The following is a 16,787-nucleotide window of genomic DNA, read 5'->3' on the forward strand; positions in this document are numbered from 1 at the left end:
ATAAACTTAGTTCCTGAACAACGTGCAATGGCAATGGTGCTCTTGCCTTTAGCAGGAATATACTCATCATTTCCAATTCTAACTTTCTTTGTCTCAGTGCTCCTTAACTCGTTGAACATCACCTTATCATACGTCATGTGGTTAGTACAACAACTATCAATTAACTAACTTTCACTTGAATGGCGACTTGTGATACAAGTTGCAACAAATAGTTGATCGTCATCTTCTTGTTCAACAACTTGAGCTTCTACTTCATGTTGTTGAATTTTGCTTTTGCATATTACAGCTTCGTGACCCTGCTGATTGCACTTGCGACACTTCGCATCAGGTCTCCTCCAATATTTGAAAGGAGGGTGATTTTTTTTACCATAATGTTGACAAGGCGAAAAGTTTGTCTTTCTTGCTTCCAGTCTTGATTTTGTTGCCATGTCCAACATTCTCATTGTTTGCTCCTTGGACCTTTTTGTTCTGCTTCTTCTAGTTTCTTCTACTGTCTTAATGCTTAACTGGTAAGGCTCCTTCAACAGCTCCTTCTTGTCTCATAACACGCCGTTGCTCTTGTGCTTGAAAAGCACTCAAGAGCTCTGCTAGTGTGATTTTGGACAAGTCCTTAGTATTTTCTAAGGTTGTAATGGTAGCCTCAAATCTTTCAGGCACCGTTACAAGGATTTTCTCAACGATCCTTGAATCGTTTAAAGTGGAACCCAACAATCTGACACTATTTGCTATGTTAAGAAGTCTGTCAGAATACTCCTTTATGGTTTCATTGTCTTTCATCCTTTGCAACTCAAATTCATACACCAAATTCAGCAGTTGCATTCCTCAAACTTTTTCATCTCCTTCATATTCAGTGTTGAGATAATCCCATACATCTTTTGCTGACTTCAAGACATGATACAAGTGAAGATGGTGGATGAAACTACAACAAACAAGCATGCCTTTGCCTTTGACTTTCTGGTTGTCCTCTCCTTGTAATTTTTGATCTGAGCCATCGTGGGATTGTTTGGCAAGGGAGCAATCTCGTAATCATCTTCAACAGCCTCCCAAAGATCCAATGCTTCCAAATAGGTCTCCATTCTAACTATTAAATATAAGTTTTAATGATGAAAAATAACATATTACTATGGTATAGGATCACGAGGGATAAAACGAAGGACTCAAGAAAATCTATCATTCAAGTATGGAACAACAACAACAACAACAACCCAGTAAAATCCCATTAATGGGGTCTGGGGAGGGTAGTGTGTACGCAGACCTTACCCTTACCCCGAAGGAGTAGAGAGGCTGTTTCCGAAAGACCCTTGGCTCAAAAAACAAAAAAGACAAAAGGACAAAAAGTGAGACAATATTAGTATCACAACAACAATCATAGGATAAATAGGAACACCATGAAATCCAGAAGAAAGAAGCAAAGCAAAGGGAGACAATATTAATAAGAAAAATAGGAACACTATGAAATCTAGAAGAAATATGCAAAGCAAAAGCGATAGCTAGTAAATAGGACATGCACTGAAAAGCGAAATAGTAAGCCACAACATTCCCACTAGCTATCTTAGACAAAAACCCTACATGGCTAGTCCCACCATGGTACGAAGTAAGGCACGACTCAACTACCTCCTAACCTACGACCCTAATACTCGACCTCCACATCTTCCTATCAAGTGTCATATCCTCGGAAATCTGTAGCCTCGTCATATCCTGCATGATCACCTCTCCCCAATACTTCTTAGGCCGCCCTCTACCTCTTCTCGTGCCCTCCGCAACCATCTGCTCACACCTCCGTACCGGAGCATCTGGGCTTCTCCTCTGAACATGTCCGAACCATCTAAGCCTCGCTTCCCGCATCTTGTCATCAATGGGAGCCACATGCACCTTCTCCCGAATATCATCATTCCCAATCTTATCTATCCTAGTGTGCTCGCACATCCACCGCAACATCCTTATTTCTGCTACTTTCATCTTCTGGATATGTGAGTACTTAACGGGTCAACACTCAGCCCTATACATCATGGCCCCATTCAAGTATGGAAGAAGTCGAGAAAGGAAAAAGTAAAAGATCAAGGCAAAGATCTGTCAACGGAGGCAAGTAAGGAAGGCTAATGATTGAAGCGATAATGATTGAAGGTCTAAGATTTCCCGCTGCCGTGATTGCTGAAAATATGCATCAATAAAGGAAGGATCAGGATCTCTCGCTACCCTGATTACTGAGGATATGCGTCAATAAAAGAAGGCTATCAATCCCATAAATTAAGGAACAACTTAAGGAGAATTTATGACAAAACTCTTTTCGAATAAGGAAATGACCGACACTCATGGATCGTCTTTGGAAGCCCTATCTCTAATCTTGGAATGGATCGCAACAGATCCAATTCTAAGAATCAATTCCCTTGGGACTGCAAATCTCTTCAACGACCTGCCAAAGATTCGCCAAAGCCAATAAGCTTAAGTATAAAACAAAGTATGTCAAGAGATGAGCATATACTTCGAACAAATCACTATCACTCTTTTTATTTTACTCCAAACAAGCATTGTAGTTTTCTTTAGATCTGCTGTATAATTAGTGAGAGAAGAAAAATAGATAAACACTGGTGAGACATTGTATCAAGAAGAGAGAAGTGACATAGTGACTAAGCTATTGGTGTAAAGCTACATCAACTCTCTTGTAATCGAGTAACTTCTAATACCTAAGGGGACTGGACGTAGGATTCAAATTGAATCCGAACCAGTATAAAAATCGTGGTGTCTTTAATTCCTACATTTTATTCCTGCTTTACTTATATTCTGTTCTTACCTTTAGTCGACTAATTAGTAACTAGTCAACTACTTAGGGTATAAACAAAAATCGACAATTCACCCCTCCCCCCTTGTACTTTCAATTGGTATCAGAGCAAGTCTCACACTTCTATCTTTTGCTTAACAGCTAGTGAGAAAAGATCATATTAAATTAAGTAACTATTGGAGTACTCTTTCAAGAAGGAACATCGCAAGTAAGGCGACCATACTTCAATGGACAACATTTCTCCCACTGAAAAGTACGCATAAAAATTTATGCAAAATCCTATGATGTCAAAGTATGACGTGTTATCAAAAAGAAAAACTATCCACTACCAGCAGCAGCTTAACTACCCGTTGATCCTGAAGATATAGATGAATATACAGACGAGCAAATGGTTCTCATTCAAGTTAATGCTAAGGAACAAAACTTGCTTTATAATGCTATAAGTGTAGAAGAGTATGAGAAAATTTCAAGCTGTAATACCGCCAAAGAAATGTGGGGCAAATTGGAAGTTACTTATGAAGAAACCAGCAAAGTGAAAGAAACTCGGATAAACCTGTTGGTTCATGATTATGAACTCCTACAGATGAAAGAAGGAGAATCCATTGAGGAAACATTTGCAAGATTTATAAAAATCATTGGCGATCTGAAAGCCTTTGGTAAACCTTACTCAAGTGGTGATCAAGTTCGAAAAATCCTGAGAAGTTTGCCTACCACATGGCAGACAAAGATAGTTGCACTCGAATCTCAATATCTAGATAAACTTTTATATAATGAACTGTGAGGATATCACATAGCATTTGAGAAAACCCATCTCAAGAAAATACGTCAGGAAGAAAAGAAGAAAAATAGTTGCTTTCAAAACTACAACTTAAGGACCTGAAAATGATATTGATGACGATCCAGAAGCTCTTGAAGAAGAAATTGCCATGGTATCAAGAAACATGAATGGATTGATGAGAAGATATAGAAACATAAAAAAGGGAAGGATGTCATCTAGACAAACCAGGAAATATAATGAACAAGACAAAATTGATGGAAAATGCTATGAATGTGGAAGGTATGGTCATGTTCAAACTGAATTCCCTGATCTTAAAAGAAAAGTCTCCATAGGGTTCAACAAAAATAAATCCTTCGAAAGCTGGAGTAATGAAGACAACTTAGAACATGAGGAAATAGCAAATATGTGCTTCATGACTGTTTTAGAAAATGATATTAAATATTCAAACTGTTGGACTGATGAAAACACATCAGATAATGAAGCAAAGCAGACACTGAAAACTGTTTCATGGCACAAAGTGAAACAAGCGAGGTAAGACCCTATGATTGTGATAGATGTAAATTGCAGGATATTCTTGACCTTACCCTAAAAGAGTCTCAAAGATGGCTGAATGAATTAAAAAGACTCAATAGGGAAAAGAAGGACTAGAACTTAAACTTGAAGTCTGTGAAATCGAAAGAGATGTGCTTCAAGATGAAGTTCAGGAATTGCAAATGCAACTGAACGATATGCGCAAATCCACCAGTCATAGTTCTGTCAAGTCTAACCAGGCGACTTACAAGTCAACTGGAAAAAGATTGGTTAGAACTGAGTCCACAAGTACTTATACAAGTGGTAGATCGAAAACTAGATCAACCCATGTATGTCATTACTGTAACAAAGTTGGACATAAAAATTCTTTTTGTAGATTTCGTAAGTCTAATGTTTCAGGATGGATTTGGAAACCCAAAAACAACCTTGATTCCAGTAGATCTAACCAGCAAGGACCCAAGAAAACTTGGGTACCTAAAAGAAGGTGATAATTCTATTTTGCAGGAATACCACAGAAAGAGTCGCAAAGGAAAATGGTATTTAGACAGTGTGTATTCCATTCACATGACGGTTGATGAAAATCTGTTCAAAGAAGTTACAAAAATAAATGTAGGAAGTGTCAAATTTGGTGATGATTCAAAAGGAAAAATAGTTGGCACCGACACATTTCCATTCAACAACAATTGTGATATTACAGAAGTATATCTTCTAGATGGACTCAACTATAATCTCTTGAGTATAAGTCAACTATGTGATTCAGTGTACGAAGCCAAATTCAAGAAAACATGATGTTCCATTGAAGATGAGTCAAATAAAACAATACTTCCAGGGAAAAGGTATGGAAATCTTTATATTCTTGATGGCTTTGAAAACCTAGATAGTCTTATCTGCTTAGAATCCATATCTGATGATCCATGGTTGTGGCATAAGAAACTTGGTCATGCAAGCATGCATCTAATTGAGAAACTCTCCAAGTATGATTTAGTTATTGGCCTTCCCAAACTCATTTTTTTTAGAAATCATGGTAAACAAACTAGAAACTCTTTAAAAACAAATTAGAAACTCTATGTGATGCATGTCAGATTGGTAAACAAACCAGAAACTCTTTAAAAACAAAGACATTGTTTCTACGACCAAGTCTTTAAAATTGCTTCATATGGACTTATTTGGACCCACTAGAACTGCCAGCATTGGAGGTAAACGATATGCTTTTGTTATTGTTGATGACTACTCACGTTTTACATAGGTGATTTTCTTATCTCATAAAAATAAAGCTTTGAAAAATTGAGATTTTCTGTAAAAGAATTGAAAGAGAAAAGGGGTATCTCATCAAAACCATCCAGAGTGACCATGGAGGAGAATTCGAAAGCAGAGCCTTTGAAAAATTCTGCAACGATCAAGGATATACTCATAATGTTTCAGCTCCAAGATCACCTCAAAGGAATGGAGTAGTTGAGCGGAAAAATCTAACCCTACAAGATATAGCCGGAACAATGATATTAGAACATTCATTTCCAAATCACTTTTTGGCAGAAGCAGTAGGCACAACTTGTCATATTCTTAACAGATGTTTTATAAGACCCATCTTGAAGAAAATTCCATATGAATTATGGAAACGCAAACGGCCCAATATAGGCTACTACCATCCGTTTGGCAATAAGTGTTTCATCCACAATAATGGTAAGGATAACCTTGGAAAATTTGATCCAAGGAGTGATGAAGGTATTTTCTTGGTCACTCTATTAACAGTAGATCCTTTAGAGTTTATAACAAACGTACTTTATCTGTAAAAGAATCAGTGCATGTTATATTTGATGAAAATAATACTACGGCCGAGAAGGAAATCATTGCAGGTGATGAAGATATCAACCAAGAAGCATCACATGTAAGCAAGTCACAAAAGTCGACTCATAGCCCCCCTCCCCCCCCCCCACGCAGTCACAAAGTCGACTAGTGAACCTGCTGATAATCAACCTGAACCATAGAAGGAGTCAACTACTCCTACAGTTGGAACGCATCCAAATGAGTGGAGAAACGAACCAGAATATCCTTAAAAGTTTATCATTGGGATCTGAGTGAAGGAATAAAAACCAGGGGAGCTTTTAAGAAAAAGGCAAATATAGCACTTATCTCTCAAATCGAACTGAAGAAAGTTGAGAAAGCCTTAAAAGACTCTAGTTGGGTACAAGCCATTCAGGATGAACTAGATCAATTTGATAAGAATCAAGCTTGGGAACTGTTACCTAAGCCAGCAAATGCTGCCATAGTTGGAACCAAATGGGTTTTCAGAAATAAGTTGAACGGAGATGGAAAAGTAGTCCGAAACAAAGCCAGATTAGTAGATCAAGGCTAATCACAACAGGAAGGAGTCGACTATGACGAAACCTTTGCTCTGGTAGCATGATTAGAGTCAATACGAATTCATCTTGCACATGCATCATTTAAAGGCTTTAGACTCTTTCAGATGGATGTCAAAAGTGCTTTCTTAAATGGCTTTATTGATGAGGAGGTGTATGTAAAACAACCTCCTGGTTTTGAAGACTCACAATTTCCTTACCATGTGTATTAGTTGACTAAAGCTCTGTATGGACTCAAACAAGCTCCTCGAGCCTAGTACGAAAGGCTTAGCTAATTCATACTTGATCATGGTTTTACAAGAGGTAAAGTAGATACTACATTATTTATCAAAAGATCACCAGGAGGTAACCTCATTATCCAAGTCTATGTCGATGATATTATTTTTGGAAGTGCTAACTCTCTTTTGTGCAAGGAATTTGCTAATCTCATGCAAAGTGAGTTCGAAATGAGCATGATGGAAGAACTTACATTTTTCCTTGGACTTCAAATTCAACAATCTGAGGAAGGAACATTAATATGTCAGCCCAAATATACAAAGGAATTTATTCAAAAGTTCGGCATGAGCAGTGCTAAAGCAATTGATACACCAATGAGCCCATCAATAAATCATGACAAAGACGAAAAGGGAAATCCAGTGGATGAAACGAAATATCGTGGAATGATTGGATCCTTACTTTATCTAATTGCTAGCCGACCAAATATTATGTTCAGTGTGTGTAAATGTGTCAGGTTTAAGTCATTTCCTAAAGAATCGCACCTGACAACAGTAAAGAGAATAATACGTTATCTCATTGGAATCGTTTCCTATGGACCGTGGTACCCACGATCTAACAATTTTAAACTTGAAGGTTTTTTAGATGCTGATCTTGCAGGTGATAAGGAAGACATGAAAAGAACCAGCGGAACATGTCAATTACTGGGAAAATCGTTAATATCCTGGAATAGTAAGAAACAAGGATCAGTTACATTATCCACAACTGAGGCAGAGTATATTTCCATTGGACAGTGTTGTGCACAATTACTTTGAATGTCACATCAACTGGGTGACTATAAATTATCTTTTAAACCAATTCCAATATTTTGTGATAATTGTAGTGCTATATGCCTTTCAAAGAATCATGTGCATCATTCTAGGGCTAAGCATATAGATATTAAGCATCATTTTATCAGAGATCATGTCATTAAGGGAGATATAGAATTATCGTTTGTTAGCACTATTGATCAACTAGCAGATATTTTTGTTAAGCCTTTGCTTGAGGTTAGATTCTGCTCCCTAAGAGAACTACTTCGCATTATTTCGCTTGATCATAAAAATTAGGACTTATGTGTTATTTCTAATTCTTGTATGGCTAATGTTTTGAGTTTTCTTTCTTTGTAAGTACGCATTAATTAAGCGCCTTCGATTTTCCTCTCTTTTTCCATCAGTCACAACTTTCAAGAAAGAAAAATAAATCATCATGTCCTTTCAATGTCGCCTTTTCCTTTCCTGTAATCAACCATCAAATTCGTTCCTTTTAACCCTTGAAATCACCTCTCTTCTTCTTCATTATTCTCATCGATCATAAACCCTTTTCCAAAAACTCTTCAATGGCAAAACACTCCAAGAATCTTTCTGCCTCCACCAGAAAAAGTACACGCTATAAGGCAAAACCTTTCTCTCAGCCCCCAAAACAAGTAAACCTAGGGTCCGACCACTCTGAAAGGTTTGCCTCTTCTCAGGCGGAGTCATCTGATTACACTTACCGAATGGGCGAAAACGCTCTTGGAAAAAAACCCAAGGAAGACCCCCTGAATCCTTTACCCCCAAGAAATCCAAGGTAGACCTCTCGAGTTCTCTAGAGTCAGACCTAAATTTTTGGGATACCCCAAATAGAGTTCATTTCCCTCAAAGAGAAGCCCATTGCCCATGGCAGAGTAATCGATCTTGACGACATGAAGGCCCTAAATTGTAAGGTAAAAAGTCTGTTTGATTTTCAGGGATGGTCAAATTTCCTCTCTTTAACCCTTCCGAAAGTCTATGAACCTCTAGTGAGGATGTTCCAACGTTAATGTCCGCTCTAGCAAGCTTGATAAGTTAGAATCCCTAGTTTTAGGAAAATGTACTATTCTTGATTGTGCCATATTTGACTCAATTTTTCAATGTAAGTGCTCTGGTATCCCCATGCTTTTAAAAATACTTGGCCTGAAGACTTTGAAATTACTTTTGATCAAGCCAAGCATTGTATAGCTGAGTGTCCCTCTGATTCCCTCCCTAACCAGTTAGGTCCCAATGATGTTAGCTTTGAAACCCGAGTTCTGGACCACATTGTTGCAACTACCTTCCTCGCACTGGCTCACTCTCCACTTTCTCTCAACGAGACATTTTTCTTGTCCACTGTCTAGTAACCAAGATTAAAATCAAACTGTCCTCTTAATTTTATGGTTGAAAGTGCTGATAACTCACCAGTCTACCATATGGTATGGTTATCACCCATATTTTGGAAGCCCACAACATCTCTATCTCAAAATACCCCTTTGTCTCTGTCACCAAATCCTACAACTCTAGAGCCTTTGTTAGTATGGGGTATGTGTGTGTTAAGGGCTCCTAGGTGAAGAAACATGAGGAAGAAATCAAGAATGTTCAGCCTGATTCAAAGGTCAAAGCCTCTGGTTCCCATCATAGTATAAGTGATCCTGATATTGTAGAAATATTGACTATTGGAGACATTTATGCCATCTCCAAAGAGACAGGGTTCGATGTTTCAAAGATAAGGGTAAAAATTCTCAAGTTAGCAGAAAATGTAGTCAAAACTTTCAAGGAAGTACATGACATGATTGATGAGGTGTCAATTTCAGCAAATGCTAGCTTTGATCGTGTGAAGAAGGCGATTTGCAACACTCTCACTAACTTCTTGCGTCGTTAGTTGTGGATATTTTAGACAATATTGTGGACTGGTTAACCAGTCGTTGGATGTTTTTCTTTTGCTAACTCTGCATGCCTATAACTGCCTTTATTTGCCTAAATTACTTGCTTCTATTTGCATTATTTTATTGTTATAAATGTATATATCCCCTCTTTGCTGATGCCAAAAAGGGGTAGAAAAGGTTAAATTATAGTGCATGACAAATAGTAACACTTTTTAGGGGAAGTCGACTGCAGTATATGAGGTTACAAGTGCAGGACAAACAGAGACACATTTTGAGGGGGAGTCGACTACCATATCATGGAAGTCAACTAAGAAGTCGACTACAACAAAACAAGCATAAACTATAATAGGGAAGTAAACTGCTTTTATATGTTATTTTGTCATCATAAAAAGGGGGAGATTGTTAAATATAAGTTTCAATAATAAAAAATAATATATTACTATGGTGCAGGATCACAAGGGATAAAATAAAGTACTCGAGAATATCTATCATTCAAGTATAGAAGAAGTCGATAAAGGATTAAGTAAAAGAATCAAGGCAAAGATCTGCCAACGGAAGCAAGTAAGGAAGGCTAATGATTGAAGCGATACTGATTGAAGGTCTAAGATTTTTCGCTGCCCTGATTGCTGAAAATATGCATCAATAAAGGAAGGATCAAGATTTCTCGCTTCCCTTATTCCTGAGGATATGCATCAATAAAGGATGGCTATCAAATCCCATAAATCAAGGAACAACTTAAGGAGAATTTATGACAAAACTCTTCTAGAATAAGGAAATGACCGACAGTCATGGATCGTCTATGGAAGCCTTGTATCTAATCTTGGAATGAATCACAACAGATCCAGTTCTGAGAATCAATTCTTTGGGATTACAAATCTCTTCAACGGTCTGCCAAAGATTCACCAAAGCCAATAAGCTCAAGTATAAAACAAAGTATGCCAAGAGAGGATCATATACTTTGAACGAACCACTATCACTATTTTTGTTCTACTCCAAACAAGCATTATAGTTCTCTTTAGATCTGATGTGTAATTAGTGAAAGAAGAAAAAGAGATAAACACTGGTGAGACAATATATCAAGAAGCGAGAAGTGACATAGTGACTAAGCTGTTGGTGTAAAGCTACATCAACTCTCTTATAATCGAGAAAGTTCAAATACTGAAAGAGAACACCCGTGCAACCCAAGAGGACTGGACGTAGGATTCACATGAATCTGAACCAGTATATAAATCCCGGTGTCTTTAATTCCTGTATTTTATTCCTGCTTTACTTATATTCTGTCCTTACTTTTAGTTGATAAATTAGTAACTAGCCAACTACTTAGGGTATAAAAAGAAAAATCGACAATTCATCCCCCCGTCTTGTACTTTCACTAATTACCCAGATCTGATAACTTTCTTCATCAAAGGTTGGTGGTGCAATTGAAGAAAAACTTGTTTCTCCATCCATGGCGTCCACAGAATCTGCTTGCACTTACACAGGCCCCTTAAGAAAAAAAAAATACTCTGATACCAATTATTGTTAATTTTAATCAGCAAGTGAATGTTTGTAATTAATGAAAGAACGGAATATTAAAGGAATGAAGAACAGAGAAGAAATCTAGAAAGAGAGAGCATAAGAGTGATACAGAACAAGGATACTTTTCATTGTAATCTGAGTTACAATTTATAAGAAAAACTTAACTACTAACTTCATGGTCCTGAATATTAGCATATGATCTACTTAAAAAAACTAACAAAGATACTGAAAAAATAATAACTGCAGTATTCAAACTAAGTAACTGCAGTCAAAGTAACTGCAACTATTCAAAGCTAAACTATAGTCCTAAAACATAGCAACTAACATATTACACTGAGTTTATTGTTATTGTTATTGTTGTTGTTGTTGCTGTTGTTGTTGTATTGGTGAGGTTGAGCCTCGAGAGGTACTACCACCAGAGACCGGTGCAATTCCAAGAGATGAGAACGACACACGTCCATTATGCTTCATTGATGATGATTTCCAACGTCGTCTGAGTAGTCCTGATAAGGTACATTATGTTCTACAACTGCAAATTAGGCCAATACCAGAAGACAAAGTCACTCATGAGACGACACTCGACTGCAACAAGATTGTTTACCCTCAAAATCGGATAACAATTGAATTTGTTAATGGTTTAAAGAATATGCAGATTAACTTGATACTGAATGATAAATTAGATTATAATTGAAATAGATAAGATAAATTAACAGCAAACTACACGAATTGGATAATTTCAGCCTAGGAAATTTGACCACTCTTGAGTTGAATGTACTTCGATTGACCCCAAAATACCAAAGAATAAGAATTTAGAGGATAAAGATAATGTATTGCTTATGAGTGTATGTTACAATGTGTTTCATGAATTGTGAGGCCCCCTTTATATATTAGAAGAACATACTTTTAAGGTATTATTCTATTATTCCATTAAAGGTAAAAATGTCCTTGATTTGTTGATTGTTGGTCCCTTTTTTGGTATGTCCCGTGATTTCCGCCGTAATGCCCGGTTAGTTGCGGGAATGTTGGACCCATGTCGGATAAGGTGATGATATATTCCTTGAGACCATTATGACCGGGACCAGTTATGACCCCGATAAACTCTAAGGCAAATCTGGTGGTTCCGGTGGCTAATTTGGTAAGGGAGGAACCGATCTCCGGGATTTTATCACCATCTCTCGAGGCCAAATTGTCATGATGGATGCTCGGTCAAATCTTGAGTTTGATTTTACCCGTATACAAAGACATAGGATGAGACCGAATTTCCTAATATTGAAATAAGAGACATAACCAGTGTTTTAAAAGGCATTTTCTGGGCGAGCCTCGGGGCGAGAGGTACCAAAAATCAATGGGTAAGTAGTCACAACACGTATGGGGTGGTATTGAAAATACTGTTTCAACTTCCTAGAGGTGCTTAGCAAAGCAAGCGCCAATTTCTCTAGGTGAGGGTATCTAGTTTCGGCCTCACCTAAAGTTCTACTAACGTAGTAAATTGGGAATTACGTTCCTTTTTCTTCCCGGACCAGGACTCCACTTACCGCTACCTCCGAGACCGCCAAGTATAGGTATAGTTGTTCGTCTATCTTCGGCGTGTGGAACAACGGTGGGCTCAATAGATAATGCTTGAGCTCTTTCAAGGCCCGTTGGCATTCCGGAGTCCATGAGAAGTTACTCTTTTTCTTCAATAATGAGAAGAATCGGTGACTCTTATCGGAGGACCTCGAGATGAATAGCCCCAGAGCGACTATGTGCCCGGTTAGCCTCTGCACTGCCTTTATGTTATCTACGACCGTGATATCTTTGATGGCTTTGATCTTATCGGGGTTAATCTCGATTCCCTAGTTGGATACCATGAATCCGAGGAATTTACCTGATCCAACTCCAAACGCACACTTCTCCGGGTTCAATTTCATGTTGTGTTTTTTCAATACGTAGAAGGTTTCCTGCAAGTGTTTTAAATGGTCCTCTGCTCGCAGGGACTTAACCAACATATCGTCAATGTAAACTTCCTTTGATTTTCCTATTTGTTCTTCGAACATCCGGTTTATTAGGTGTTGGTAAGTGGCACCGACATTTTTAACCCGAATGGCATTACGTTATAGCAGTATGTGCCGTATTTAGTGATAAAAGAGGTTTTTTCTTGATCATCCAGGTTCATCCGTATTTGGTTGTACCCGGAGTAGGCATCAAGAAAACTGAGGATCTCGTGGCCGGCTGTGGCATCGATCATGCGATCGATGTTGGGCAATGGGAAGGAGTCCTTCGGACATGCTCTATTCAAATCCTTATAGTCTATACACATTCTTAATTTATCCCATTTCTTGGGAACTACCACTATGTTTGCTAACCAATTCGGGTATTTAACTTTCCAAACAGACCCTATTTTAAGGAGTTTGGATACCTCGTCCTTGATGAAAGCATGTTTGACCTCGGACTGGGGCCTCCTCTTCTGCTTGACCGGGTGGAACTTCAGATCCAAGCTTAGCTTGTGAGTGGTTATTTTCGGTGGCATCGCTCGATGCCGAAATTATACTCTGAGAGCCTCGGTGCTTCTTTAGGCCCGATGGGTCTGTCGAAGTTGTTTTTGCTCATGAGTCCTCGATTGTTCTGTAGATCATTCCTTCTTTCATTTCTCATAGGGTTTCTCCCGGACCCACTGCTTCTCCATTCCCTTTTGTATGGTTGATATCGATCCCGGTTTGATCTAGGTTCGTGATCGGTGTATCTCTTGACTTGGTCGGTGATCCTGACGGGGTGTACGAATCCGGAAAGGGTCCCGAGTTGGTCATCCTCGACCCTGAGTTTTGATTGATACCGGTTATGGATGTCGGTCCAAGTGATGGTTGGATATTATACCAAGTTCTGTTTCAACTGTTGTGAAGCCAATGAGCTTCGAATGTTGAGTCCTTGGGTGAAAGCCCGAACGGCCCAATCATCCGTGACCTGGGGCAAATCCATCCTTTCCATCTGGAATCGAGAAACTGACTCTTTGAGCACCTCGTTATTCCTCTACTTTACTTTGAAAAGGTCTGACTTTCTAGTCTCGACCTTTATAGAACCGATGTGTGCTTTTACGAAGGAATCTTCCTGCATAGCAAACGAGTCAACAGAATTAGGAGAAAGGTTGTGGTACCATATCATATCTCCCTTTTACAGGGTCTCTCCGAATTTTTTCAACAACACGGATTCGATCTCATCATCTTCCAAGTCGTTCCCTTTGATGGCACAGGTATAAGAAGTTACATGCTCATTTGGATTAGTCGTTCCATTGTACTTAGGGATTTCAGGCATGCGAAAATTTTTGAAGATCGGCTTTGGAGCCGCGCTTGGGGGAAAATGCTTTTGAATAAATTTCTTGGAATCCAAGCCCTTCAATATCGGGGGTGCTCCTGGGATTTGGTCGACCCTGGAGTTGTAGGTTTCCACCTTCTTATCATTGGCTTTGATTTTCTTTTCCCTTGTTTCTATCCGTTTCGTCAATTCTTCGAGCAATTTCATGATTACGGGGTTAGTCCCTGATTCACTCTTGCTCGTTCTTTCCGAGGTTAGTTCGTTCCTGCAGATGGCTTCCCGAGGTAGTTCGGGTTCATTCATGCTCAGCGTTCGACCTTGGTTCTGCAATTGAGCTATCGCCGAATATTGAGCCTGTAGCATTTCGAAGATCAGACGAAGGTTGATCCCATCATTTTTGCCATCGTGAGTGTTTTGGGCAATTAAACGTACTTCCCTGCGCACGCTATTTTCGGCGTCAGTGGGCTAGTTTGTGTCGATGGCCATATGCGAACAGGCGTCAATGGGAACCACCACCGGGATTCTACCAAGATCGACCAGTGTTGCATCGTTACCGAGCGCTGCATTGGTGTTCCTGCCGTGGTGGCCAGATTCTGTGTCTATGTTTAGAGGGACATACTGCGGGTTTGACATTTTCGATCCTGACCTGAAATCATAAATACTTCAAAGAACAAGTGTAAAATGGGGTGTGTTATGGTGATATGTATCAAATTGCCGCTATTATCCTTAGCCCCACGGTGGGTGCCAAACTGTTTACCTTCAAAATTGGATAAAAATTGAATTTATTAGTGGTATAAAGGATATGCAGATTAACTTGATACTGAACGATAAATTAGATTGTAATTGACATAGATAACGATAAATTAACTATAAACCACACGAATTGGATAATTTTAGCCTAGGAAAGCTGACCACCCTTGAGTTGAATGTACTTCGATTGAACCCAAAATACCAAAGAATAAGAACTGAAAGGATAACGATAATGTATTGCTTATGAGTGTATGTTACAATGTGTTTCAACCTACGTTTAAGGTATTATTCTATTATTCCATAAAAAGTAAAAAGGTCCTTGATTTGTTGACCGTTGGTCCCTTTTTTAGTATGTCCCGTGATTTTCGCCGTAATGCCTGGTTAGTTGCGGGAATTTCGGACCCATGTAAGATAAGCTGGAGATATATTCCTTGAGACCGTTATGACCGGGACCGGTTATGACCCTGATAAACTCGAAGGCAAGTTTGGTGGTTCCGATGGCTAATTTGGTAAGGCAAGAACCGATCTCCGGGATTTTATCACCATCTCTCGATCCCAAATTGTCATCCTGGATGCTCGGTCAAATCTCGAGTTCGATTTTACCCGTATACAAAGACATAGGATGAGACTGAATTTCCTAATATTGAAATAAGAGACATAACCAGTATTTTAAAAGGCGTTTCTGGGCGAGCCTCGAGGCGAGGGGGTACCAAAAACGCCCCGGGGTGATGGTGTGAGTCGAAAGTATCAAGAGGTGTACGCCCAGCAATTCGGGACGTACGCCCGGGCGTTTGAGGCGTGTTTTTTAGTGAGGAGTAAGCCCTAGAGACTTTTTCAAATTAAAACAAAATTTGTTGAATAAGTCCTTCATATAATATCCAAATTCTCAAAAGTTAGTTTGGTAATTACTCAAAAGGTTTAAAAAGGAACTCAAAAGTATTAAATTTAAAAGTCAATACATTTTTTATTTATTGAAGCCCTAATTCATGGTCTTTCCCAATTCTTTATCTTATCCTCTAGTCTGCTAATATCTCCCAAAAGTAACGAATATTTAATTATTTTTACAAATACAAAGAAAACTCCATTCTCCTTCATAGCAGCAAGTTCAAAGTTCAAATTGCAGGTTAATCATCCTTTTTGTTCCTCTATGTAGAAAACTTTATTCTTTTAGGCTCAAGTTACTTGTACTTGTAAGTAGCGTATAATAGATTGTTTTGACTAGTTTTTTGTGGGGATGGAGAACATTGTTTTGACTAGTTTTTTGTGGGGATGGAGCGCGCGCGCACACACACACACATATATATATTTCACATATTTATAGTTTTCTTCAATTTTTATGCAATTTTACTTGTTTATAAATATTTACTATCATTATATTATTTTATAAAATATTAAAAATTAAATACTTATGGGGCTTACGCCTCGCTGAGATATATATAAAACGTCTGCCTTACGCCCCACGCCTTTTAAAGCACTGAACAAATGTACATCCTACATAGATATTCCTCAATTATAATTGATGAACTCAACTCACTGCCTGTTAACTCTGAAGGGAAAGGGAAAGTAATTTGAAATCCATGTCACTCGGGCAGCATCGTGCAATCAGAGCACGTCTATGGTAGTACCTTGCCTGGCCAGCAATGTTTACTTCTGACTGCTGATCTTTTAGCTTTTCTATTACTGCATTAGGAAATACTAGTTAAAGTAGCAACAATATCATATTCTGTAGGTTCCTACTTTTCAATATAATCTTTTTTGTTTTTAGGCAAATATAAGCTTATTTTCTTCCTTGCTATGTAGGGATTCTTGAAAAGTCGGTTCAATGATCAAAGCTAATCAAGTTCATACATGTAAAGAAAATGTACTGAAGATTAGTGT

General features: G+C 38.4%; 1 protein-coding gene across 1 annotated transcript; it reads left to right on the plus strand.

Annotated features, from left to right (window-relative positions):
- The first annotated feature begins 3,167 nt into the window (after positions 1-3,167).
- On the plus strand, positions 3,168-9,349 carry LOC142164131 (uncharacterized). The gene is made up of 11 exons (XM_075221314.1): positions 3,168-3,480; positions 3,653-4,088; positions 4,237-4,357; positions 4,488-4,787; positions 4,849-4,924; positions 5,511-5,810; positions 6,170-6,402; positions 6,553-6,650; positions 6,747-7,433; positions 7,542-7,704; positions 9,035-9,349. Exons 1-11 carry the CDS (start codon positions 3,168-3,170, stop codon positions 9,347-9,349), a joined length of 3,042 nt encoding a protein of 1,013 aa, XP_075077415.1.
- The last annotated feature ends 7,438 nt before the right edge of the window (positions 9,350-16,787 follow it).

The sequence above is a fragment of the Nicotiana tabacum genome, chromosome 9, assembly GCF_000715075.1.
Source record: "Nicotiana tabacum cultivar K326 chromosome 9, ASM71507v2, whole genome shotgun sequence".
NCBI lineage: Eukaryota > Viridiplantae > Streptophyta > Magnoliopsida > Solanales > Solanaceae > Nicotiana > Nicotiana tabacum.

What these genes read in the sequence shown, in the direction of transcription:
- LOC142164131 (XM_075221314.1), top strand. Translation starts at nt 3,168, where the DNA reads ATGGTTCTCATTCAAGTTAATGCTAAGGAACAAAACTTGCTTTATAAT. An exon ending in ACAATTGTGATATTACAGAA is followed by an intron (nt 4,788 to 4,848) that starts GTATATCTTCTA and finishes TATGTGATTCAG; the next exon opens with TGTACGAAGCCAAATTCAAG. An exon ending in ACAATACTTCCAGGGAAAAG is followed by an intron (nt 4,925 to 5,510) that starts GTATGGAAATCT and finishes ATAATGTTTCAG; the next exon opens with CTCCAAGATCACCTCAAAGG.